This window comes from Phragmites australis, chromosome 2 (genome assembly GCF_958298935.1).
Source record: "Phragmites australis chromosome 2, lpPhrAust1.1, whole genome shotgun sequence".
In the NCBI taxonomy this organism is placed as follows: Eukaryota; Viridiplantae; Streptophyta; class Magnoliopsida; order Poales; family Poaceae; genus Phragmites; species Phragmites australis.
This window is the reverse complement of record NC_084922.1, coordinates 24967724-24992669: the sequence shown is the minus strand read 5'-3', so window position 1 is coordinate 24992669 and position 24946 is coordinate 24967724. Positions and strand designations below refer to the sequence as shown.

Genomic DNA, 24946 nt, shown 5'->3' with positions numbered 1-24946 from the left:
AGGCCCCTACTGCCTGCTGCACTATGGACCCCTTCCATTTTTTACAAAAGAAGAAGGAGAAGAGGAGAGAGATTATGTGGAGAAGGAAGAGGAGGACTGGAGGATGAAGAAGGAAATGAGCCCCTTGAGTTGCTTGTTGGTTCCGCCATTAGCCATGAAGGCACCCGCGCGGATCACCCTGACGAATGTGGCACCCCGTGGCGACGCCTGGTGGGGGTACTACACTACTACGACAACGATCAACGACGTTCGCGACTCCGGCCGTCCCACCCCGACAGCACGGTCCGCTACGTCGCACTATGCCTCGGCTACCAAGCTGAATCAGGGGAAGCGGGCAACGAAGGAGCTGAGCCTGGCACGCGTGGCGGTCGACCAAGAGATGCGGCGGGTGTGGTGGCCGGCGAAGGCGGTACAGAGGGTCGGACTGGGGCGTCAGGGACCTGGGTGAGCAGGAGGGAAAAAAATTCTATAGAATCGGGTCCTTTAAAAACCTTCTTTTTCAATATGATATATGCTCTCATCTTTCTCTCTCCTGTACGTGTGAACCATTAAATTTAAAAAAGACGTATCAAGATCTCATAAGGATCATTCTATAAAGGATTCTATAGATTCCTTTCGAGGAGGAGTGGTTGTGCGCCTACCTCTGCTTCGAGGTCACGGCCCACTGCCTCCAGCCGAAACTTGCGTTCCCGTCGGCGTCTGGGGATCGACGAGGGCGCCATGGCTCGTACGTCCCGCCGCCGTGTTCCTGCCTGACCCCTCGTCATGATCTCAACGTACAGCTCTGCGTATCGTTCAGTTTTCCTGCTGCGTTTAACCAGCTCTGTCATTTATTAGCTGCCAAGCCTACTGCCCGTAGTGATTCAGTATGTATGGTATAGGCCGCACAGCAGAATTTCCGGAACCAGTGCTGTGGTATCATGCAATGCAATGCAAATGGTGGGTTGATATGGTAAGCAGTGGTAACTAATAGGACGCAGTGGTGGAATCATTTCACATTCACCTCGCGATTTCAAACGCACTTACACTAACAGCAATGCAAAATAAAATCACAGCACACTAAACTAGGCGATATTATCCCTGTCCGTTAGTTTTTTTGCTTTTGGAGTGAACCTGTCTTCAGCAAGCTTATCCATCCATCACTTCAACAGAGAGACGAAAGGGAAAGAAAAAGAAAGGGAAAGAAAAGAGGAGAAAGGGGATCTATCTCAAGCACTTCTAGCAAACGGATTCATATCTGAAGCCGATGAGTTGCGGCCGGGGAATGGTGGGGGGGGGGGGGGGGGTTGGAGATGCGGACCCACCTATCGGCGCCGATATCACGTGAGGGGGAAGTAGTGAAGATACGTCTCTTTACCACCGAACTGGTGGCAAATAAGAGTATTAATTATGCTCGGTTTTGGCCACTCAATTACTCCCTCCGTCCATTTTTACCAGACATATTTTGGTTTAAAAAAATCTTCGAAAATAGGTTTTGATCTTTTATTCCTCTTACAATACAGTGTCAATGCTGCCAAATCAGCATCATGTTAAAAGCACATTGAAATATAAATTTATTGATATAAGTTTTGTACGTTAAACATGCATATGATTAGACTAATTGTTATTTAAAACTCAACAATTTGATTTTTTAATGAAAATACGTTTTATAAAAGTGGACGGAGGGAGTATGTTACTAAACTGGTGCAAAACTTTGTTAGATCATTTTTGACAACGCATAATTGACAGCCGGCAGCCGTGCTCTAGAACTCGTGGCGTTACTCCTGTCGGACCCACCATCCCCTAACCACTTCCCATTCCCCACCACCAACTCCTTCCCCAAGTCGCAGAACCCCAAACCCCACCGCCATGAAGGGACCCGTGGATGTTACCCTGACGAAGGTCACGCCCTGCCGCCGCGGCTGGTGGGGGTACTACGACGGCGAGGTCGGCGTCGTCCGGATTGGCCGTGACCTAGCAATGCTAGAGTTCATATGGGTTTGGGAGAACATGTCTAGGAATTATGCAGTATCAAAGCATTGCCACGTTTTTTTGATGAAAAGCGTTGATCATTTGAAAACAGAGGAGTTGTACTTTCACTGGCCTAGGTTTGTCCACATGTTGCTTCCATCAGGGCCGCTGTCGTATTAGTTGATTTGTATTGAGTGCACGATGCTCGTGGTTTTCTGGGTCAATTCTGCTGGTGACTTGCAGCAGTATCGCTCTCTTCTTGCGAAAGCCAGAGATCATCGAGATGCATAGCATTCCCGCAAAGTCGCAATGGGCTAGTATCATACTTAGCAGCCGTGAAGAAATAGCGCACCAATCTAACTAAACCCATAATCACGCAATCAATCATACATCAATACACCATCCACCAAGTTCCTATCACAACTTACTTACCAGGTACCATATCAGGCGTTAGCACATAGCCGTACCATATTTGCATTAGCGCTGAACCAGCTAAACAGTAGCGTCTCACTTGAAACGCAGGGGTGAACCTGAAATTGACACATTACCCTTGCATCCAGCTGAAATAGACCCAGTGCACGATTGGGAAATTGCCAAGGATAAGCAACAAGGATTGATCGACAAAAATCAGGACAGCGGAATGAAAGAAACTAGCATAAGTATACACACTGAAATAATGAAGCAACGACCAAACAAGGCTTGCAAAGGATTCAACGATAACAGCTCAGCATTGCATGTTGTATAAACTTTTATAATAGCAAAATCTGTTCAGGATCTTTTAAGTCATTTGCTGTCCATTTGAATCAGTCTACAAGGCTCCTCTGTTGATAGACTCCGCTTTCTTGGAGACTGGTAATCTCAGCTCTAGTTGGAGGTACGGTACAACTTCCCAAAAACATGCAGCATAGCGACAACTGCGATGAACCCTATGCTCATGATCAGAACAGTGTTCGGCGACATCTTGCGCCCCGCAGCCTCATCAGTGTAGAACTGGAGCATTGAGCTGGCACCACCTCCAGCAGCGGCACCGCTCGTGGTTCTACGCCTGCGCAAGCTTGCAGCTGCTGCTGCAGTCCCTCTGGCTGGTGCGTCACCATTGGCCAACATCTTGTCTTAGTCCTCTCTGCATGGCAATACAAGGTTCAGACGTAAGATTTGCAGCACTAGAACCGTGAAAGACCATGACATATATAGGGTTGATGATAACCATGAGGAAGCATAGATTAGATTCAATTGACAAGACATCACACATTCCAATCCTGGAAATCTAGCTACCTACACCTACACTGTGTGAAGTTTACGCAATTAGTTCATTAACAAAACATAAAAGCAACGGATTTGGTTGTTTATACCTACAAACATTAATTACGTACAAAACTATGCATTATAATTTTTCTTTACTGTTGTAAACTTTAACAATGCTTGTTAAAGACAAAATTATCAGTGCGAGAGCTAAATTGAAATTCTCCCCAAACTTGCACATAAAGGGTCTTTGGCCGAACACACCTTGACCTTATATAGTAGCTACATCACAATATACTAGAATGGTACGCGTGCACTAGCTTCACATTAGATAAGCAATGGTATGACATAGCATCAGATTATGTGATATGCAGGCTCATTGCATGACAATTGTTGCCTATATAAAGACAGACTTAAAAACGTAGAGCTGTAACAGAACTGCAGGCAAATATGTTCATTGCAAGGAGCATTCCAAAATCAACGAGGTATGTTTACACTGCAACTAGACAGGGTCACAGGGGTGATTTAAACATGCAAACCAAGACCGATAATATAAACCATGTCCAGCAGGCCAATGCAACCAATCAGTTCTCAATTCAGTGTGCAACTAAAGATCATCTAATGAACCAAGCGGAATTCATATGATCTACGTTCTAGCAGAAGTACAGGTGCACATGACGGAACAGAGCATGGGCGTCAGTAATCAATCAACAATTTCCCCCATCCTCACAATACATTGTAGCAGTACTAATATTTAGGGGAAATTCAGCTAGTAAAACTAGAATCCAATTTCCGCATAACCCAACGAAGATCGCACCAAGATGTGGCCAGATCTGGACAATACGATCGGAAACGAACCAGCCCCCCCCCCCCCCCCCCCACACACACACACAAATTCGAACAAGCGAACGCGCAGATCTAAGCACCCAGCCAATCGACACAAGATCAACATGCAGAGGGATTTAGCCAAGACATCCAAGAGTTGGAAGAATCCCGGATCCAGCAGGAACGTGGATGGAACCACCATCGGGGCGCACGCGGTCGAACCGATAGGGAGAAGAAGAAGAAGCAGAAGCGGTCGATCGGAGAAGGGGTGGGGGGTGATGATGGATCGAGAGACGCGCGCGCACCTGGCGGTCGGTGACGAATCCGCGGCTTCTTCTTCTCGTCTTCCTGGTACAGTCCTGACTCCTGGTGGCCGAGATCCGAGTGCGATGTGCGCCTGACCCGTCGTGCGCTCATATACGCGGCGCCCGGTGTCCAGGCGCGTGGCGTGGCCGGCGCGATCTGATTTGCCAGCGCGATTGGCTAGCTGGTCCGCCAGCCCGCCCCGCGAAGGCGGAACGGTGGACACGGCCCACGGAGCGAGGGCGACGGTGGCCCCACCTGGACCCAGGTCACCCGACGGTGGGTCCCGTCCCGCGTTCTAAAAATTGCCAGCACCCACGATAAGAACGAGGAGGTTGACGGCGCGGCCTGCCTTTCATCCACATTTGGGTTTCGACAGGTCGGGCGACCAGATTCCGATCAAAAGATTTATGCTCCGGGTCTTGGAATTTTAGTTTGATCCTGCGAAGGGGAGGCGCGAGCTGGTCGAGGAGGGATGGATCAGATCATGGGGAAGGTGGGCGGATACTGGTTCAGCCAGAAGGCCGGCAAGGAGATGAACAGCGTCGGGGACGACATCAATGTAAGAACGGACCAGGCCGCTAAAAAATCCTCCCTTCTTTCTTTCCTTGTTTGATTGATTATATTATATAGATTCATCCAGAGTTAATCTTGCTTTCATGGCCGGTACGGTTCGACTTGTTACACGATCAATCGACCTTTCTCGCTCGCTTCTTCGTTCTCACCGGCATCTTGCATCCATCCATCATGGTCTCATTCTATTTTTTCTTTTGGATGTTGCCATTATCAAATCTGATACTTCCGATCTTTCAAGAATTACTACTCGGCGATCTTTTCAGAAAAGAACTATTATTATTCGTTGGCCAATGCTTGCTGTGCCCGAATCAGTACGGATGGATCGAGCTTTCATTTTCCTTGTGCATTGTTGCATCTACCGATCGAGGGTCTCTGCTGTGCCCGGAAGACTTAATCAGCACCATGCTTTCCGACGTTTGGACACCCAACTGCGTAGCGTGTAGGTGCGCGATGCTGTACACGCTTGTTATTTACAGAGCACGCTGTGTAGATTGAGTGCCGTGATGTGCATGCCGTTGTAACCGTGAACAGATTCAGAGAACCGTGTATGTTTAAGTAGTGTGTAGTGCTGTGCGTGTCTATGCGTCTTCTTTGTAATCGGAAAAAACGGACTAGTGGATGGTGAATTCTTAAGTTACCAATTCATTGAGGGGGAAAAACCACCACCGCTTTTACTTGCCAACAAATAACACAACCATGAAAGTTGCTAGGCAATGCCCTCAATCTAGCCAGGACTTCTCTGCCCACTAGCAGGGCTAGGCAAAACAATATGCAAACCAACCATGCCCTTAGGTTCCGTTAGCAGCAGTGAGATTTGCGCCACTGACATTGAAGGCCATGGACTGGACGACTAGCGTGACATTGGTTGAGGTTGTGTTGTTGTGACAATGATAATCGAACTAGAATTAGAGTCATTGCGATTCTCTCTTAGTTCCTTTGCATGCGAACCTCTCTGAACATTTAAGCATTAGGGTGGATGAAGCCTTTGTAGATCGATAAGCGAGACCCATTTTGCATTAATATTTACTTTTTGCATGCCTTGTGCCCGCTATGTAATATTAGCGTTTTATTTCGTGGTTTCAGTCGTCCTGTCGTCAATGACTTCATTGTTGTACCATCTAGCTTGAGATCTAGACTATACGATGTATTTAGATTGCTATGTTATTATTTCAAACAATGCTTTCAACTAATAGAAAAAGTCCTCATTTTGTGCTGACTCCGTCAACCTTTTTGCAATTTCAGTCAATCTCTAGCAGCATTGGGGATGGAGCCAAATGGATGGTCAACAAAATCAAAGGTAAAGACTCATGGTTAGCTTTGTAGATTTTGGTAACAAATTGCAACAGACACGATTTGCTCTCTCTGTTCTCCAAAAACACATGCATGTTTTTGATGAAAAAAATGGATGCACGTTTTAAACCTATGGTTGGATGTGATGAGAGGGAGACAACAAATGATGATTTTCTGCTTCAAATTTTCCTTTGGTAATTTAAAGTGCAGAGGATGAAGTCATCTTTAGCCTGCAGAAGCTAGTCAGTTTTTCTCGGAAAGATCCTGCACTTGGTAACTTCAGCTCCTAATGTTCGATTTAGTAAAAGCAGAAGTCGTCGCATGTAATTCTCTCAAGGCTAACTTCCACCACATTCCCATCTTCTCATTTCTCACAGCATCAAGCGGGGGGGAATGAACAATATATGTTTGTCTATCTCAGCGGATTATACGACAATGAGGACTTTATTTGGATTAAGAGCAAGAAAGTTCAGGCCGCACACTAGTTTGTTAATAATAGGCTTTAGAGCTCTCTAGGTCGCTGCCTTTGCTGTGTTTGTCCAACAAAATAGACACCTTTGTTCTTCGGGTTTTTATTTGCCTTTCTTTCGTACGGCTTTTTTTTTGTTTTTTTTAACAGTGTGATCCCATCTGCACGGTTTTCATTGGAGGCTTAGGACAAAGGCGAAATGGGAGATCGAACCCCGTCGGGCTCGGCTCCACCGTAGGGTGTTTCCCACGCGCTCCGTGCATGACCGCGTGGGAGCCCCAAAATTCGTCCGTCCGGGGATCGAACCCGGAGCTCCCGAGTGCTACTTGAGCCAGCTGACCACTCGGGTCGCTGCTCGTTCGCCTTTTTCCTGCTTAATACAAGGATGCTTAATTTCCTTGCGTGTTCTCAAAAAATTAAGAGCAAGCAGTAATTATCATTTTATCATGGTAACACAGTATAGCAATATGATTATAAATCAATGTCAATGTTTTTTTATCATCACAATATCCTCCTCCTTCCAGTTTGTCCTGTTTCCTGTACGTGCCATCTTTACATTTTCCTTAAAGTCTTCCGTTTCAGGGAAGATGCAGAAACCACTGCCTGAATTTATCAAGGAATATGACCTCCCAATAGGCCTGTTCCCCCAGGACGCGACCAACTACGAGTTCAACGAAGAGACGAAGAAGCTAACTGTGTACATCGCATCAGCCTGCGAGGTTGGCTACAAGGACTCGTCGGTCTTGCGGTTCTCCACCTGCGTGACCGGCTACCTCGAGAAGGGTAAGCTCTCAGACATTGATGGCTTGAAGACCAAGATCCTGATCTGGACCAAGGTGACGGCAGTCAGGACTGAGGCCACCAAGGTACACTTTGCTGCTGGCATGAACAAGACCAGGAATCGGGACGCTTACGAGGTTGTCAGGGATGGTGTTGGCATAGACAAGTTTTAGATTTTATTGCTATGATGCATCGGCATAGACAAGAGAAGGGAAGTTCTGTTTTCCTTTCAAATTTGCTGGTCCGCTTTTTTATTTTTTTGTTCAACAGACAAATGTAAACTAAATCATTTAGACTTGTAGGAGTTCAGATGAAATATATTGCCAATCAGCAATTTTCCTCATCCAAACATGTCACGTTCGATGTATGTATACATGTTTTTAAAACTTATACATGTTTTTTTAGACTCCAAGGCTCGAATTAGCCGCTTACGCGGCCCATGAAGGCCCAAGGGCGTGACGCTATAAATACAACGGGCCCGGTTCATAAATTCTTCCAAGGAAAATTTTCCCGTGCACTCTCTGTAGGCTTTCCTTCTTGGATCCAATTCCTGACTCCACCGTTAAGTCAGACGACCTCCGCCCTCCTTCTCCTCGCCGGCGGCCACCATGTCCATCCCCGGGAACGGCCACCTCCCCGCCTCCGCCTCCCTCCCCGACCACTCCTCCGCATCCGATTCCGATGCCGAAACGGAAGCTGACTACCGCCCCATCTCCAGCGCGGCCTCCGACTCCGACTCCGACGCCGACCCCGACCCGGACGCCGCCGTGCCCCACCACCGCCTCGGTGAGACCGGCAACGGCATCTCCGCCCTGGATCTGGCCTCCAACGAGGAAGGGGAGGCGGACGAGGGAGAGGAGAACGAGGAGGGGGAGGAAGGTATGAGGCCGGTGGAGGCGGCGGCGCGGGCGTTCTCGGAGAACGAGCGCCGGCGGCGCGCCCCGCTTCCCGCGGGCACCGCGGCGCGGATCGTGGACGCGATGCGCGGCGTTGATTTCCCCGGCGCGCCGCCGCCGTGGGCGGGCAGCGTGCCCGAGGACCAGTGGGTCGACCGCCTCCGCTCCCTCCGCGCCGGACGCCCCAACTGATCTGAGCAGAGCGGAAGGTTCATTCCTCTCTTGCTGCTGATTAGATACCAAACCACGCGAAGCTTTATGCGAATTTGTGATCTGGTTTGCACTGAGCACTCATCTCCTTGATTCCAATTAAATTGCTGTTGCATCTTATTCTGTACTCGCGTGCAAATCATTGGCGATAAGATTTGGTTGTTTTTGTAAATGTAATCTTGGTCTTCCACCAGCGTACCTGTGGTAGTTCAGAGTTCATACTAGTTGTATCCAAGTTGAGACAAGGAGCTCTTTCTTGCAGCTGATTAGATGAAAATTTCTGTGAACTTATGATCTGGTCATTGTATGGTCCATTGCCCTCCTTGCTTCGTCATTGCTGCTGCTTGCTAGACTCTGTTGGCCTGTTGCTTCAGAAATCACAACTTAGGATTTGGTAGCTTCTGTCATATTAATTGTGTTCTTGCTGATCTCTCAGGAGCATGATATCAGATATGCCGTACGATTATTAGCATTGCTACTCACAACTGAAATATAGGTAGCGGGACAGGATCAGAGTGAATTGCGCGCTCTTACGGCTTCTCGTTGCTAAGCATTTCACGCTTTGCAATCACAATGAGTGTCCTTGAGCACCGTGTCCCTTGGTCCGCTACAAACATCGACCATTTTCACTGCTCGATTCCGTTGGCTGTGGAAAGGAACAATGCTAGTAAAGGAGGCACTACGCGTTACATGTGGAAAGGAGGCACACCAGAGCATCAGGGCACACGCCATGGAGCACTATGGCACCAAATTTTTGGCACGCCCACAAGATTTAGTCATTTTTTGGTTTGTTACCGAATTTTGGCATGTCTACGAAAGATTGGCGTTGCCAACATACAGTAAACAACCAACGTTGTCGGAGCCGCGGGCGAGCGCTTGGCTCATGGGCTGGGCAGCGCCAAAGAGTTCTCGCTGTCAGAGTTTCTTAGATTTAAGTATCTTCAAAGGACTATATATAAACGATATATCATGTTCCTTGCCCTTGCAGCTAAATCTAAAAAAAATCCCACTTGAATATATTTTAGTCAAATAAATTTATGACTAGTTGGTCACACATGTCGTACTTACAACTACCATAAGTTTTGGCATAGTTCCGACCCAAATATTTTTTTTCCGTTGCATGGGTAAAGCTACATGGGCAACAAATTTATATATATGGAGCCATGATATAACTGTGATGCGCTTATCGCATATGACGTTTATATGACATCGTCTATTTTATTAGGGGTGCGAGATATGTATAGATTGTAGATCTAGCCTACGTGTTTAAAGTGTGTTGGTGTTCGTGTAGGGCATAGCAGTATAGTCCGTGTTTGGATGTGTGTTCAAATTTGTATTGCAGTGTCGAGGCTTTAAAAAAAAACTTTAGAGGCATTCCTGAACTTCCCAAAATAACGTGCGGGTGGAGTTAGACTGTCCATAAGTAGACCTAGTTCCATCGCGATTTTAGACGCCTGTTAGGCTCAGGCATTCCTGTACTTCCCTAAATAACGCGCGGGTCGAGTTAGACTATCCATAAGTAGACCTAGTTCCATCACGATTTTAGACGCCCGCTAGTCTCAAGCTTACCTTTTCAGCCCGAAATTTTTTTGGACTGAGCAAAGGCTAAAAATATAAGTCTGGAACCTTTAACAAAGCCCGAGCCCGGGTCGAAAAACTGTTGTCAGCCTCGAACTTGTGGTTTTCTCGTCAGCTTTTTCAAAGCCCATTCCGACATTTGAACAGGTCTAGACGGAACATATTCCCGTCCCGTCTGCTCCATTCCTTAATCCCGCAGACAGAACGCAAAGGCGAAGCGAAACAAACCCACCTTCCCCTTCCTCCTCTTCGTCTCCGTCGGCGGCAGCTGACCCGGGCCGGAAGTCCTAACCCTAGCCAAGGCGTAGATGGTGTTGTACGCGCTGTTGGTGGGTGCGGAGCTGGACGGCCTCACCAACCTGCAGCCCCGCCGCGGCTGCGACGACCCCAACTTCCCCTACTACCTCAAGGTCCGCGTCCCCCTCCCTTCTCCTCCCTTGTCTCGATCGATCGGCTCCCCCTCCCTCTCGATCGCGGACGGTGCTGATGGGGGTTTGCTCGTTCGCTTCTGTGTGCTGTATCGCAGCTGCGGTGCGAGAACTGCGGGGAGACCACCGCCAAGGCCACCTACGTCACCCTCAGCGAGGCCGTCGACCAGCCCAAGGGACGCGGCACCGCCAACCTCGTCCAGAAGGTACCTCCTCCTCAACTCCTCTGTGGCCGGATGGATTCGGCTTTCCTCGTTCCCTGTCCCTGTAGTGTTTGATGAGACGTGGAGTTCTTCTTAGTATGGCTGATGGGATCGAACGGCTTGTTAGTATGTTGTTGCTTTATGAATGTAAGGAACTAGCGTGGTTTATGGGGGGAAAGTAGGAGATCATGAGGTTGCTGTGGTTGACGGAGATTCTTTTGCACCTACAACCATTTCCCCTTGTTTAGTGTGGGATTTGGTGAAGGATTTTTGTTTCCATGGTTGGATGGGCATTAGATTGGGCGGTGAAGGGTTATGTTTGTGTACAAGGGTAATCACAACTGCTTGTTGTCTTCTTAATGAATATTTTTATGCTGTAAACTTGGTTAGGCCTTCTAAGTATATGCTTTTAGGTGTGCAAGAAATGTGATTTTTCCTGTCATGTTTGTATGGGTGATGGGATTGGGAGTGCTTGTTAGTATGGCAGATTGGAATTGATAACGATCAGCTTGTTATTATGCTGTTTGTCTGTTTCTGGGGTTTATGGAAGTAAGGAACTAACTTGGTTTAAGGAAAAAAATTGAGATGACTAGGATGCTGTGGTTTGTTCAGATTCATTTGCTTCGGCATCTATTTTCTCCGTTTCTTATGTTGTTTAGTGTGGGATTTGGTGAGGACTTTTGATTCCATGATTAGAATGAGAGTTGGATTTGGCGGAGGAGAGTCATATTTATGTAGAAAGGTAACAGCAGAGGATTGTTGTCTACTATATGATTCCTGTTATTGTGCAAATTTGGTTAGGCCCTTGTAATTATATGCTTTCAGGTTTGCAAGAAATGTGAATTTTTTAATATGATTTCCTAACTTGCTATCATCGGCACAGTGATTATTTTTCCTTAGTGGGTTCCTTTGTGATAATACAGTTTTTCCATTGATGTTCTTTAAATATTCTACACTTGAAAGGCTAAGATGTAAAAATTCCAGCGTGCACCTGTTTGCCATAGGACACAAGGTGGTTTGGCCACTATTCATGATGGAAAAGCTCCTCAGCTTCTGTACTTTCATATGTTGCCATTCAGGCATCTGCTTTGTTGTTTACACATATGATGTAGTTATTTTGGCTATTATGATTATGTTTCTGTACTAGTGTCCTCCGTATTTCTAATAGAAAAATAGTTGCTCTAGTCTATCTAAATGCAACGTAATAAATAATAATTATATCTTATTGTTGTGTGCTATGCATTTAGATAAATAATTATGGTTGCTATGCCTTCTTATATGTATGTGATTCGGGCACATATATATAAAAAGACTCGGGAAGTGAGCCCAGCTCAGTTGGGTGAGAGTATGGATGTACGCATAGATTACTCAGGTTAGAGTCATCTTCGACGCGAATTTGAGTACCTATTTCTTCGTATTTATAATGCCATTTAGTTCCTCCTAGGTTGGTCGAGTTTTTTTTATATAAGAAGATTTGGGTGTCAAAATCCGACTCGGATTCGGGTGTCCAATTCGGTAAAGAAAATTTGGACACGCGAAATACAACTCGGAATCTGACACAGGTGTCAGAATTTGACTCAGATTCGGGGTGTCCGATTCGGCAAAAAAAATTGAACATGGGTGTCCAGATAACATTGATATTATGTCATCTAGGTGAATATTTACTACCATGACTGTTTTGCATAAACTTATTGTGTGTAAGACAAGGACGTCAAACATCACCAGCTGCAAATGATCTCATTTTGGGGCTAAAAAAAGATTTCATCTTGTATCTTCATTTTTCTTGAATGCATCATTTTATTTTTATTCACAGATCCAATCGAAACGGCTAGGCTCAACACTCTTTTCATGGCATTATTATGTGTGAATGCACCTTGCTGTTGCTGTTGCTGTTGCCTGTAGTTATGTCTGCATGTACCAATATGTGGTAGAGCTCATAATGCCATTTGCCTTGGCTGCTTAAGAATTTCTTATATTGTGCCTTGAGGATCTAAATAGGATCCATACTATTTCCTTGCATTGCAAAATAACATTGTTTTTTTTTCCTTAATCCACTTCATGGTTTATTTAGTCCTAACAATTGTTTACTAGCGGGCGGAGATGGGCGAGAGTTCTCGCTCGGTGCCGCCTCCTTCGAGCTGGTGACCCCTGTGGGTCCTCGCCCTCCTTCCCGGCGTTGGACGCTCCGGCCACGCCGTCCACTCTCAACCCCAATGCCGCTCCATTTAGCCCAGTGGCCGAGCCCTTGCTCTCTGGTGCGGACTTGCCGGAGTGGTTGCTGTTTAGCCCTTTGTCTGCCTCAACTACTCCCTCTGGTGGGCCATCGTCTTACCTAGTCGCTGCAAGGGGTGCTACCCCACCGACGGTTCAGCAAGGGCGGCCGTCTCCTTCGGCGGGGGTCCTTGATGCGGCCCAGTGGGCGGAGCATCTGCGTCCACTGCCCCAGGATCCCCTCCCGACCAGCTCCCAGCCACCTTTGTCTGGCGAGCCCCCGCGTAGCATGGTCGTTGTTGAAGATGGTTGGCAGCTGGTCGCTAAGAGGAGGCGTGGGAATCGAGCCCCACACCCACAGCAGCCCCCGACTTCGCGATCGGTGCCGGCAGATCTGGTGGGAAGGTGCGTCAACTGCCTCGCCATTGGCCATGTCGCAGCGGCTTGCCGGAACCCATTGCACTGCTTGAGATGCCGGCACGAGGGACACCAGGCGTGCCATTGCAAGAGGCCTCGCGCCGTGCCTGGATCCGTCTCAAGGTCGCACATCCCTCCACCAAATGCGCCAGGGCGGTCATCTCGGTTGCCTCATCGCACCCCTCCTCCATCACCTGTGCCTCCTCCCGCCGGCTGGGACGTCACGCCATCTGCCACTTCCCAGTCCACAGGTCGGACCTTCACTCCACCTCCTATATGTGCGGCCGTGTCCTCATCGTCGACACCGTCGTTCTTCGGTACTACACCGTCACTTGCCGGGTCGGTTCTTGGCCCTCCTGAGCACCGGCCGCGCCATCAGTACTACCTTATCCCCCGCTCAGCGGACCTTGTCCAAGATGAGGCTGAGCTTTCTCGTGCGTTGGTGGCGCTGGTGGTGGGTACAAGACCGCCGATGACTTCGGAGCAAGTTCGGTCGCTTCTGATGTCCTCCTTCGGCATTGAGGAAGGCAAGTTCTCGGTCCTGCGTGGTCACCTGGAAGACTTCCTCATTTCCTTCCGTGAGATGAGGACTTGTGATCTCGTCCTCCACCCCACCATGCTTGCTGGGGCGCCGTTCCAACTACGTTTCAAACCATGGACGCGTCAATCCTCGGCGGTCACGGGATCGATGTTGTTTTGTGTTCTGCTCGAACTCTGTGGGATCCTGGCACACGCTTGGCGTCTCTCCACGGTAGAGAACATCTTGAGCTCTTCCTGCTCCGTCCTTCAGCCGACTCTGGCCACCGTTGCCAAGGAGGACATGGGTCGTTTTTGCGTGGTCGCTTGGTGTGTTGACTCGGATCTCATTCCAGCGGAGGTCACTCTGATTGTGCCTGAGCCTGCGGAGGAATACGTGGAGCAAGGCCTCTTTCTGCGCTCGGAGGACATAATCCACTCTAAGTAGCCTTTCCTCCGCTATAGGGTTGTCGTCCACCTCAGGGAGATCCAGGATTAGCGCTCACCATCGGATTCCTCTGATGGTGGCACTCCGCCGGACAATGGGGATAGCGATGACGACGACTACCCTGGTTTCGAGCAACGCTGCCGGTCCTAACCCTGGTCGAAACGCACGAGATTCCATGAACCGCCAGTGGGTTGCGACGCCAGCAGGGCGGGAGCTGGAGGCCTCGGTGCTCTAGGTGGTGCCTCGATGTCCTCCTTCGCTGGTGCCCAACGGCGTCCTACCTTGCCGTCGACGTGGTTACCTTCGTCTGGCTGCCTGTCTGTGTCGATGCGAACTTGGTCCTAGCCGACCCCACTTTGTTTCGGACGTTCAAACGCCGGGTCACGTGCAATGAATCATGGGCGCGACGGGACCCCTGAAAAGTTTCTGCAAGACCCTGAATTCGTGGTGCATCGGCCTCTGCCTTCGGTTTTCCTTGATCCTATGGTCACGGAATGCCCCCAGCACCTGCCCCTTGCGACACACAGTCTTGCTGGAGGTGGAGCCCTTGGTCTCTCCCTACGTTGCCCCTCAGTCGTTGGCCTGGGATCCGATGGTGAAGGAGAGCTCTCTGGCGGTTCATACACCGGGGTCTCGCGCGGATGAGTCGACCCACTACGCCCTAGTGAATCCTGTGCCACCGGGAATCCTGCAAAGGCACTGCTCTGCCATTCCTGAAAAAGTGGCTACGGGAGGCCTATTGGTGACAGGCACTGCTTCCGACTTGGGTTCAAATCCTTTGGGGTTCACTTGTGATCCCTGTTTTTGTCCACTGCCTTTAGTGTCCCTAGGTGGCATGCCTGTGGGGATGGCGTCAAGTGCTCTTGGCGGGGCCGTGGAGTTCATTAGAACACCCCATGCCCTGCCCCCTGGCGTAGGCTTGTCTGGGCCGTATGTCGCCTCGATGGAGACGGCCTTGGACACGCCTCTAACGGCCCTTCAGGCGTCCGAGGTCGCGGCCCCTATGCCTTACAGCGGCCTTGACGACCGGGATGTGCTCCTACCCTTGATCCACTCTCTCCGTGTATACCCTCCCAAGACGTGTCACCTGGTTTATCGTAGGAGTTGTTCGCGCGCGGCCTCTACGCTGCTCGCGCCCGTGCCAGTGCTGTCGATCAGGCTAGCAACGCTGGCGTTGTCGCTGTCGCCTCCGCCGTTGTCGCCTTCGAAGGTGGCGGAGGGCGCTTTCCTTGCTCAGGTGCCCTCGCCCACAAATGCTGTGCTTCATGTGCCGCCCGTGCCCAAGCGCCAGCCGAAGTCATTGGCAACGACTGCGGGACCTTCCAGGAGGAGTAGACGGTTGGTGGGACCTGGCCGTGCTTCCCAGGCCAATGCGGTCCATCGGGCGCAGTCAGTCCTCATGAAGAAACTAGGGATCATCGTCGAGGGGGTGTCCATTGGCCAAGAGGCGCAGAACGAATACGCGAGTCTTTTCGATAGACCCCTCTCCCATGCCCATCTGGTCACTCTTGCTGTGTTGTTTGGATGGGCCGTGCCGGACGTCGAGGAAGTTCGATCTGCTGACTTCCTCGATGCAGAAGGAGCGAGTGATCCTTGGTACCGGTGAATGAGTGTGTTTGCTTGGACCTTGACGTAACCGAGACTGATGCCTTTGAGGTGGTGGAGAATTTGGACCTCAATGTGACTGAGGCCAATGCCTTCGAGGTGGTAGAGGGTTTAGACCTCGACGCGACTGAGGTTGATGCTTTCGAGGTGGTGGAGGGTTTGGACCTCGACACGATCAAGGCTGACGCCTTTGGGTGGCGGAGGGTTTGGACCTCGACGCGACCAAGGCTGACGCCTTCGAGTGGCGGGGGGGGGGGGGGTTTGGACCTCGATGTGATAGAGGCTGATGCTTTTGGGTGGTGGGGGGTTTGGACCTCAACTTGATCTATGTTGATGACTTCGGGTGGCAAAGGGTTTGGACCTCGATGCGACCGAGGCTGTTGCCTTTGAGGTGGCAGAGGGTTTGGACCTCGACGTGACCAAGGCTGATGCCTTTGGGTGGCAGAGGGTTTGGACCTCAACGCGACCGAGACTAGTGCCTTTGAGTTGGTGGAAGGTTTGGACCTCGACGCAACCGAGGTTGATGCCTTCAAGGTGGTGAAGGGTTTGGACCTCAACGTGATCAAGGCTGATGGCTTCAGGTGGCGGAGGGTTTGGACCTCGATGCGACTGAAGCTGATGCCTTCGGAGGCGGAGAGTTCTGGTGCCTGTTATGTTGTATGTGGCATTGTTGAGCAGAGATATAACGTAGTTTCAATGTCTATTGTTATCGGCAAATAGCTGATTGTAACGGTAGATATGACTACCTTTAGCGCATGCCAAACTAAGGACTTTCGTACACTATATAGGGGTTAATGGTAAACAGCGGTCTAGAACTTTGAAAGGCTATGCGGGTGGGCGTACCTTTCATGAATTGGGCCTCCTTGCTAATGGCAACAGGAAGGCTCGACGGAGGCTGAGCCGTCCGGAGCCCTGCGGTTGTGAGATCTTCTCATCTTTTTCTGCAGTAGGGACATGATGGTGCGCAATGAAGGCAATGTGCCTGACTCTAGTGGAATTGGTCTGGTACGCGGGCCAACTTCATCGTGGGCCCTATATGTTCGTGACCATGCCACATGGTGGGGTGACGCCAGGGGACTCATCTCCATTTGACTCATGAGGTCTTGCGCCTGCTGCCCTGGCACGCGCTGAAAGTAATTTGGGCAATAACTATGATGGGACGTGTGCGCAAAAAACTAGGGCATTCATGTGGCCACGTGTTCCCAAGTTGGAATTGTACTCATTGCGACCAGGCATTATAAGAAATGCTCGTCCTTGCGGCCCTCCTGGCCCTGGGTAAGACAAGTTTTCATTCTCGCAAATTATTTCGTAGCTCGCATGGCGTCGCCTCCCACTCTGGGTGTAAATGGCCGGGGTGAACTACTATCGGTGCCAGCGCCAGTTCCCCTGGCCGCATCAATGCTAAGGGCAGGCGATCTCAGGGGCCTGCTCGCCAGATTCGAGCCAGCTACCATCGAGCTATCATCCCCGCATAGGGGGCTACCTCCCGTTGCTCTAGCCCGGTCTCCGACCCGAGTGGTTTCTCCTGTTGAGATTGTCAACATCTCCAATGATGAAGAGGAGATAGATTGGGATCTCCTGGAGAAGGAGATTGATGAGGAGAAGGAGAAGGCGAAGGAGGAGGCAAATGAGGTATCCCCCAGTTCCTCCTAGTCCTTCGATGGTGCCCACTACTGCATCAGCCTCCGAGGCGGGGTCCCGCGTCTGAAGCGCCTATGCTAGCCTTAGGGCCTTGTAGTCTATTGCAATTTTTTTTGGGTTTCTTGTGAGGCCAGGAGCTAAGAGGGGTACCCTGCATGTGGAAACTCCTTTCGGATGTAAGACCCGTCAGTTGAATATATTGCCCAAGACATTCTTCCCCGATTGATATTGTGGCGAGGCTCCATCGGTTCCCTGCTTACACGTAGTATTTACGGAGTGCTTCCGCATTTCAGGTGTGCTCAAGAGGCCTCCCATCAATGTGTGCCAAGCAATAGGAGCCTGACCTATTGGACGCAAGGACGAGGTAGGGGCCTTCCCATTTGTTTCGAAGTTTTTCCGGAGCCAGCATGCGCCGGAGGACTAGATCTCCGGGCCTGAAAATCACAGCGTGACCTTAGGATTGTACCAAGCCTTGGTCTCAGTGATGTAGCGATCATGGTTCTGGATAGTGTGAAGCCTCGTGCCCTCTGTAAGGTCGAGGGATACCTCTTTTTCTCCGGTGGTCTCCAGTAAGTGAACCCGGAGGGAGCGTCCCTTGATTTATGTCGGAGTCATGGCTTCCTCGCCAAATAGGAGATGGAAGGGGGTAAACCCGGTGGGATGGGTGACCGTAGTACGGAGTGACCACAACACCTTTGGGAGCTCTTTGACCCATAGGCCTTTTGCGAAACCGACGAGACATCGATTTAGTCCGGAGAGGATGTTGCCATTAGCTCGCTCAATCGCCCCGTTGGAGTGTGGGTGATGAACTACTGCGAAGCACATCTCGATGCCGATGTCGGCGTAGAACTCCCGGAATGGGCCAGAGTCAAACTACATCTCGTTGTCAACGGTGAGGTGCCATGGGACACCAAATTGGCATATGTCATTTTTCCAGAAAAATTTCTGGACATTGTTGGCTGTGATTGCTGTGGGGGGCTCGGTCTCGATCCATTTGGAGAAGTACTCCAAGGCCATGGCCGCATAATAGAGGTTCCCTTTAGTGCAACGGAATGACCCTATTAAGTCCATCCCCCAGTGTGCCAGGGGCCAGATTGGAGCGATTGGCTGTAGCGGGGTCGGAGGATGTTGGCTCCATCGTCCCATCCACTGGCATCCTTGGTAGGTGCGGACGAGCTCCTCGGAGTCGATCATGATAGTGGGCCAATATAGCCCCTGGCGAAGTGCTTTGCCTACGAGGGTGTGGGTGTGAGGTGGCTGCCACAGAGCCCCTCATGAATCTCTCTTAGGAGGTTAGTCCCCTGCTCCTTAGTGACACAACAAAGGAGGGGGCTACAGACTCCAGTCTTGTAAAGGGCTCCATCACTAGGAGGTAGCCCCTTGAGCGTTGTTGAATATGATGGAGCTCGACTGGGTTGTGAGGCTCCTTAGTTCCCTTTAGGAAGGAAAAGAGGGAGGCCCTCCAGTCCGGAGGCCCAATGGGTAGTATGGTGGTGGCGACCTCACCGAAGTTACCTGCTGCCGACTTGTGGACGACTTTGAAGAAGGCCCCTGAAGGATGGACTCCACTTCTAATGGCGGCCATTGCCAGGGTGTCTGCCTTGTGGTTGTCCGTGCAGGGTATGCTTCGCACTGAGATACCCTGGAAGAACCCTTCGACCTTGCGGATGGCTTCGAGGTACTTCAATAGCTTCGGATGCTAGACCTGGAAGGTATTATCAACATGCCCGATAACAACCTATGAGTCTGTTTGGATAATGATCCTGGCAACCCCTAAGGACCGAGCCTTGCGGAGCCCCAAGAGGTTAGCCTCATACTCGGTGATGTTGTTGGTTGCCTTGAACTCCAAGCAAGCTGCGAATGCCGCCTGCTGGCCAGCCGGGGAGATGAGGATGGCTCTAGCCCCTACGCCACTGGACCTGTATGCTCTGTCAGCATATACCGTCCATATATCTTGTGGAGGGGTCTCCGGGGGCCCTGCGGATGGGGAGTCCATTCGGCGACAAAGTCAGCTAGCATCGTCATGGGAGAAGGTTACATGGGCTTCGGCCTAACCAGGGACTCAGTGGTGGATGCTGGTGGCTATGACGTGGTTGACCCCACGTGCATAGTCCCACCGATGCCACTTCGAGGAGCCACAGAGGGTCCTCCTCCTATTATGGCCAGGACCACTCGCTTAGCATGGTCCCCTTCATCGACATGCTCCACTATGGCTAGCGGCGGCGGCGGAGGGAGAGCCACCGGGGGAGGGTTCTACAAGGCTAGGTGATCAATTTTGCGGCTTGTTGCTAGCCTGCAACCTCCGCACTACTCGTCATCGGCCCTATCCCCTGCCGCGCGTGCTGCCAGCCTCTCCAGGTACCCCTCTCGAAAGGTGATGAGGGTTCGGCAATATTCGGTATTGTGGGCTTGTCTTGCCTCGTGTAGAGCGCACTAGTATCCTTCATTGTACTACCGGCCTAGGGTACGCTGCCACTCCAGGAAGGCTCTGGAGTGCCCTCGGCTGCGCCCCATAGAATGAGGCGAGATCGGAGCCCCTCGAGTTTGAGCGATGTTGCACATGCCGCGCCATTGTTTTTGCCGAGGCCTGCGTTCCCTGAAGCCCTTGGCCTCCTCGGAGGCCCTTTTACAGATGGAGGTGGCAGGGCATGCGAGGACCCCACTTGGGAGGTGGGCTTCTCGGGCTCGACGTAGGGGGCCGTGGTGACATGCACGATCCCCCGATGGATCCGTTCCTCCTCCGCATGTGCGTATTCCTCGAACTTGCACATGAGGGCGCTTACTGAGCGCACCGAGCATTGATGTAGTCGATCGAAGAGAGGCTCGAAGGCCAAACCTTGGGTGGCGGCATCAATGACTGATGACTCCGAAATGCCCTTTACATGGGCCTTAGTTTCCACAAACCTTCGGAAGTACTGCTGGAGGGTCTCACCGGGTTGTTGTTTAATGGCATACAGGCTCCCGGAGGTCACCGGCTAGACGAAGGTACCCTGGAAGTTGTTGCATAAGATGTCCCTGAGCTAGGCCCAGTCATAGATAGACCCGGGCTCTAATGCCCAGAACCATCGGAGGGCTACTCCCTCAAGAGCGAGACGAAGGCACTTGTCCATGGTGGTCTGCCCACCTCCGTTGGCTTCGATGGCGAGGGCGTTTGCATGAGTGAACTCCTCTAGGTCTGAATCGCCTTTTCATTTAGGTAGCTTGTGTGTCCGAAATCCGTCCGGGAAGGGTACGACCTGCAAGTCTGCCTGAAGGGGAGAGTTGGAGTTGACGAGCGAGGCCTCGAGCTGATGGGCCCGAGGATGCGCTGCCTATTGGTCAACCGCGGATGGCGCATGCTGATGATGTGTCGTGATGTCGAAGCCCTCGCTAGCCCCCGGAGCCTAGGCTAGCACAGTGTTGGCCGTTACGTGCGCTAGCACGGACATGTCGGTAGGCGGTTGTGCGGCCCTTAGGGCTGCATGTAGCTCCTCCAGCTGAGACCAGAGGGCCACCACATGCGCCTATTGGTCGGCCGTGGCGGCTTGTGTGGTTGTGTCCTCAGTCGTAGCTCCTTGGGATGCAGCGAGGTCTGCACCTTGCTGCTGCTGAAGGGCCTCCAGAACGGTGGGGCCCCTAGAATCAGCCACGGCCAGGGTTGTGGCCGGATCGCCGGTGGCTACGGGGCCCTCATTTCGGCCAGCTGAGGAGCTGGTGTCAGTGTAGCGTGAGTTTGGTCGTGGCGATCGTGTGGACTTTCGCACTGGTGTGGCCAGGGAGTCGGCCGCCTCGGCCGCCACCCTGGCAGTTTTCTTCTTTGGCAGCATCCTACCTCTCCTAATGCTTCTACACTTATTCTCTCCCCAGAGACGGCGCCAGCTGTTGGGGAAAGAAAATGTCTTCAACGAATAAAGTGATGTGAGAACCAACTTACAGGAGTTGTTCAAGCTTGGAGGAGAAGTGGAGAGGATATGAGTGCCTAAAGTTTTTAGGGAAATATGTCTCTCTTGGCTTGGTGGCCAAGGGTCAGTATTTATACTGATATTCAGAGTGTAAATGTACAAACATGACCATATGAGGCCGGTAGACATACAAGTTCTTTTATGTACAGCAGGGCATAGGGGCAACTCTTAAATCATTGCTACGGCTAGTGAGGTGGTTGTCCCAGTGGCTGGTCATCTATTCCGGTGCCGCACTACACCAGCGTGTCAGGCGGCCACCACTTGATGGGTATTAAATGCCGGTCACTTCACTGCAAGTTGGGGCTCTGAAGGCATGGCCTCCAGGACCCCTCTGGAGCCATGGGATCCCAGAGGGGTCCTCGGCCTGATGGTCCTCGGGCCTAGACCGGCGAAGCCAAGGGGCGTTGAGGGTCCTTGATGGTGACCCCCCCCCCCAACAAGCGGGATTCAGATGCAAGCTCAAACTCTGACTCTGATGAACAAAAGTCATCTCAAAAGGTTCTTGCCGGTGTAGCCATCAAGGAGTCACCTTTACTCTTCACACCTTTTTTGTCTCATGGCAAAAGGTGACTCTAAGGTATTATGTGATGAAGATGAATATTCATGTGATGATCTAGTTGAGCTAATAAATGGTTTTGATGACTTCATGAGCAAAGAACGAACAAAGTTTAAGGAATTGAAGAGAAAACACACTTCTCTTCAAGAATCCTATGAGGAGCTAAAGACGTCTCATGTGGATTTAAAAGAAACTCATGAGATATTTAAGGAAGCTCATAACTCTCTTATTGCTCATGAAACAAACAAAACTAAAATAGATATGAGTATATCTTGCAATATTCTAGATGATATATCTATTTTATCTCTTATGAATACATCTATCTTGCGTGATGATTTGCTTATTTTGTCTAAAGCTATATCTTGTAATGATATCTTGATTATTGATGAAAATAACAAGTTAAAAAAAGTTGAAAAACTAACCAATAATCTAGCAAGATGCTATGTTGGAGAATCTAAAATTAGACGAGTCTTGGATAGTCAAAGGTTCTCCATCAATAAAGAAGGCCTTGGGTATGTTCCAAGAAGGGTAAGAAAGTATTCATTCATCAAAAACTACTTTTGTGAAGGGTAGTGGTTATTGCATAAAATTCAAGAAAACCGGGTATGTTGAAAAAGAGTGTAAAAATCTTAAGGATAATTCATATGCATCTTTTGATTCATGCTATGTTCTTAAGAGATGTTCAAATGATAGTGTTGAAGCTAGATTTGTTGACACTCCTATAATTGATTCTAAAAAGAATGTTATTTAGGTGCCTAAAGCCTTGTTAACTAACATCCTAAAATAGCTTAATTTTGTTTTGTAGGTAAACTACAAGTCTGGTGGGAGATAATTGGGTGCTAGATAGTTGATACACTCAACACATGTCTGAAAATCAAAGGATGTTCACATATATTAGCAATGATGGATCGGAATATGACAAAATCACTTTTGATGATAATAGCAAAGGAAAGGTAAAAGGATTAGGTAAATTTGCTATCTCAAATAATTTGTCTATTTCAAATATATTGCTAGTTGAATCTCTAAATTTTAATTTGTTATCCGTTGCTCAATTATGTGATCTTGATCTTTCATGCATTTTCTCTCTAAATGATGATAATATTTAGCATGAAGGATAATAGTGTAGTTTTCAAAAGCTTTAGATATGGAAATCTTTATCTAGTTGATTTCTCTTCTAATGATGCAAGCCTAAGCACATGTTTGTTTACAAAGTTATCAAAATGTTGGCTTTGTCATAGAAGGCTTGGTCATATTGGTATGAATCAACTAAATCATTTGTTAAGGCATAATCTAGTAGTAGAGTTGAAGAATGTGAAATTTGAGAAGAACAAGTTATGTAGCATTTGTCAAGCCGTAAAGCAAGTAGGAAATTCACATCCGTATAAAAGCTCCATGTCAACTTCAAGACCATTCGAATCATTACATATGTATCTATTTGGCCTAACCACATAATAATTGTTGGAGGTAATAGCTATTGTCTTGTCATTGTTGACGATTTTTCTAGATATACTTGGGTTTTCTTTTTACATGATAAGACTATTGTATTTAACACTTTTAAGAGTTTTACTAAGAGGGCTAAAAATGAATTTGAGTTCAAAGTAAAGAAAGTGAGAAGTGACAATAGCTCCGAATTCAAGAACACAAAGGTTGACGATTTTTGTGAAGAAAAGGGAATCAAATATGAATTCTCGGCCAAATACACTCCAGAGCAAAATGGAGTAGTTCAAAGGAAGAATCGGACTCTAATTGATATAGCAAGATCAATGCTTTCAGAATATAATGTTTTGGACAAGTTTTGGCTGAATCCATTAATACTGCATGCCATTTATTAAACAGGTTATATTGTCACCGACTATTGAAGATGACTCCATATGAGTTCCTTATTAGAAAAAAACCAAACATCTCATATTTTCGGCTATTTGGATGTAAATACTACATTCTAAAGAAATGTGCTCATTTATTAAAATTCCAAAGGAACTGTGATGAATGTTTCTTACTTGGTTATTCTTCTAATAGTAAAGCCTATCATGTCTACAACCAAAATTCTAGTTTATTTGAAGAGACATATGATGTTGAATTTGACGAAACTAATGACTCTAAAGAAGACCAAAAAAAATTGGATGATGCAGGTAATAAAGGCTTGAGAAGAGCTATCAAGAATATATCAATATGTGACATCAAGACAAAAGAAGAAGGTGAACAAGAAGATGATCCATCTACCTTAATTCGGGCTATTCCATCTACTTCCACTACAAATGATCAAGTTCAAGCTCATAATTTGGAAGATGAGGAAGATCAATCACAACGAGCTATCACTTCATCAACTCCATCACAAGAGCCGGTAGTTCATCCAAAAGTTCACCATGCCATTGTCAAGGATCACCTTGTTGATAAATTGTTGGTGACATTAGTATGAGCATTCAAATTTGTTCTCGTGTTCCTTTATTTTGTGAATATTTTTCTTTTGTATCTTATATTGAGTCTAACTGTATAGAAGAATCACTAAATGATCCAGATTGGGTAAATACAATGCATGAAGAGCTAAACAACTTCACCCGCAACGATGTATGAGAATCGGTAGAAAGACCAAATTCAATAGATCACAATGTGATTGGCACAAAATAGGTCTTTCGAAATAAGCAAGATGAAGAAGAGATTGTTGTAAGAAACAAACCAAGATTGGTTGCATAAGGATACACTCAAGTCGAAGATTTGAATTTTGGTGACACTTCCGCTCCTGTAGCTGACTTGAGGCTATTAGAATCTTGCTTGCATTTGTTTCATCTCATAATATTAAGTTATATCAAATGGATGTGGAAAGTGCCTTTTTTAAAATGAAAAAATTAGTGAACTTATGTTTG

The 24946-nt window shown here is 48.8% G+C and overlaps 4 protein-coding genes across 7 annotated transcripts; 3 read left to right on the top strand and 1 right to left on the bottom strand.

Moving 5' to 3' along the window:
- Window positions 1–2649: 2649 nt before the first annotated feature.
- On the bottom strand, window positions 2650–4488 carry LOC133904804 (protein transport protein Sec61 subunit beta-like). Its single transcript, XM_062346361.1, has 2 exons — window positions 4323–4488; window positions 2650–3073 (listed from the first exon to the last, which is right to left on the bottom strand). Exon 2 carries the CDS (start codon window positions 3055–3057, stop codon window positions 2815–2817), a length of 243 nt encoding a protein of 80 aa, XP_062202345.1. The 5' UTR covers window positions 3058–3073; window positions 4323–4488; the 3' UTR covers window positions 2650–2814.
- A 149-nt stretch (window positions 4489–4637) lies between these two features.
- Window positions 4638–7778, top strand: LOC133904795 (uncharacterized protein At5g01610-like). Its single transcript, XM_062346350.1, has 3 exons — window positions 4638–4882; window positions 6139–6193; window positions 7238–7778. The coding sequence occupies exons 1-3, from the start codon at window positions 4796–4798 to the stop codon at window positions 7606–7608; spliced, it is 513 nt and encodes a 170-aa protein (XP_062202334.1). The 5' UTR covers window positions 4638–4795; the 3' UTR covers window positions 7609–7778.
- A 164-nt stretch (window positions 7779–7942) lies between these two features.
- Window positions 7943–8828, top strand: LOC133909954 (uncharacterized). The gene has a single exon (XM_062352478.1). The coding sequence runs from the start codon at window positions 8044–8046 to the stop codon at window positions 8521–8523; it is 480 nt and encodes a 159-aa protein (XP_062208462.1). The 5' UTR covers window positions 7943–8043; the 3' UTR covers window positions 8524–8828.
- A 1377-nt stretch (window positions 8829–10205) lies between these two features.
- Window positions 10206–24622, top strand: LOC133904767 (uncharacterized). Of its 4 annotated transcripts, none has more exons than XM_062346315.1 (4): window positions 10206–10529; window positions 10646–10753; window positions 22873–23051; window positions 24215–24622. In XM_062346315.1, the coding sequence occupies exons 1-3, from the start codon at window positions 10428–10430 to the stop codon at window positions 22888–22890; spliced, it is 228 nt and encodes a 75-aa protein (XP_062202299.1). In that variant the 5' UTR covers window positions 10206–10427; the 3' UTR covers window positions 22891–23051; window positions 24215–24622. The 4 variants fall into 4 exon arrangements, with proteins under 4 accessions (XP_062202299.1, XP_062202309.1, XP_062202289.1 ...); XM_062346305.1 differs by having other exon boundaries at window positions 10207–10529; window positions 22891–23038; XM_062346300.1 differs by having other exon boundaries at window positions 10207–10529; window positions 22891–23051.
- Window positions 24623–24946: the final 324 nt, after the last annotated feature.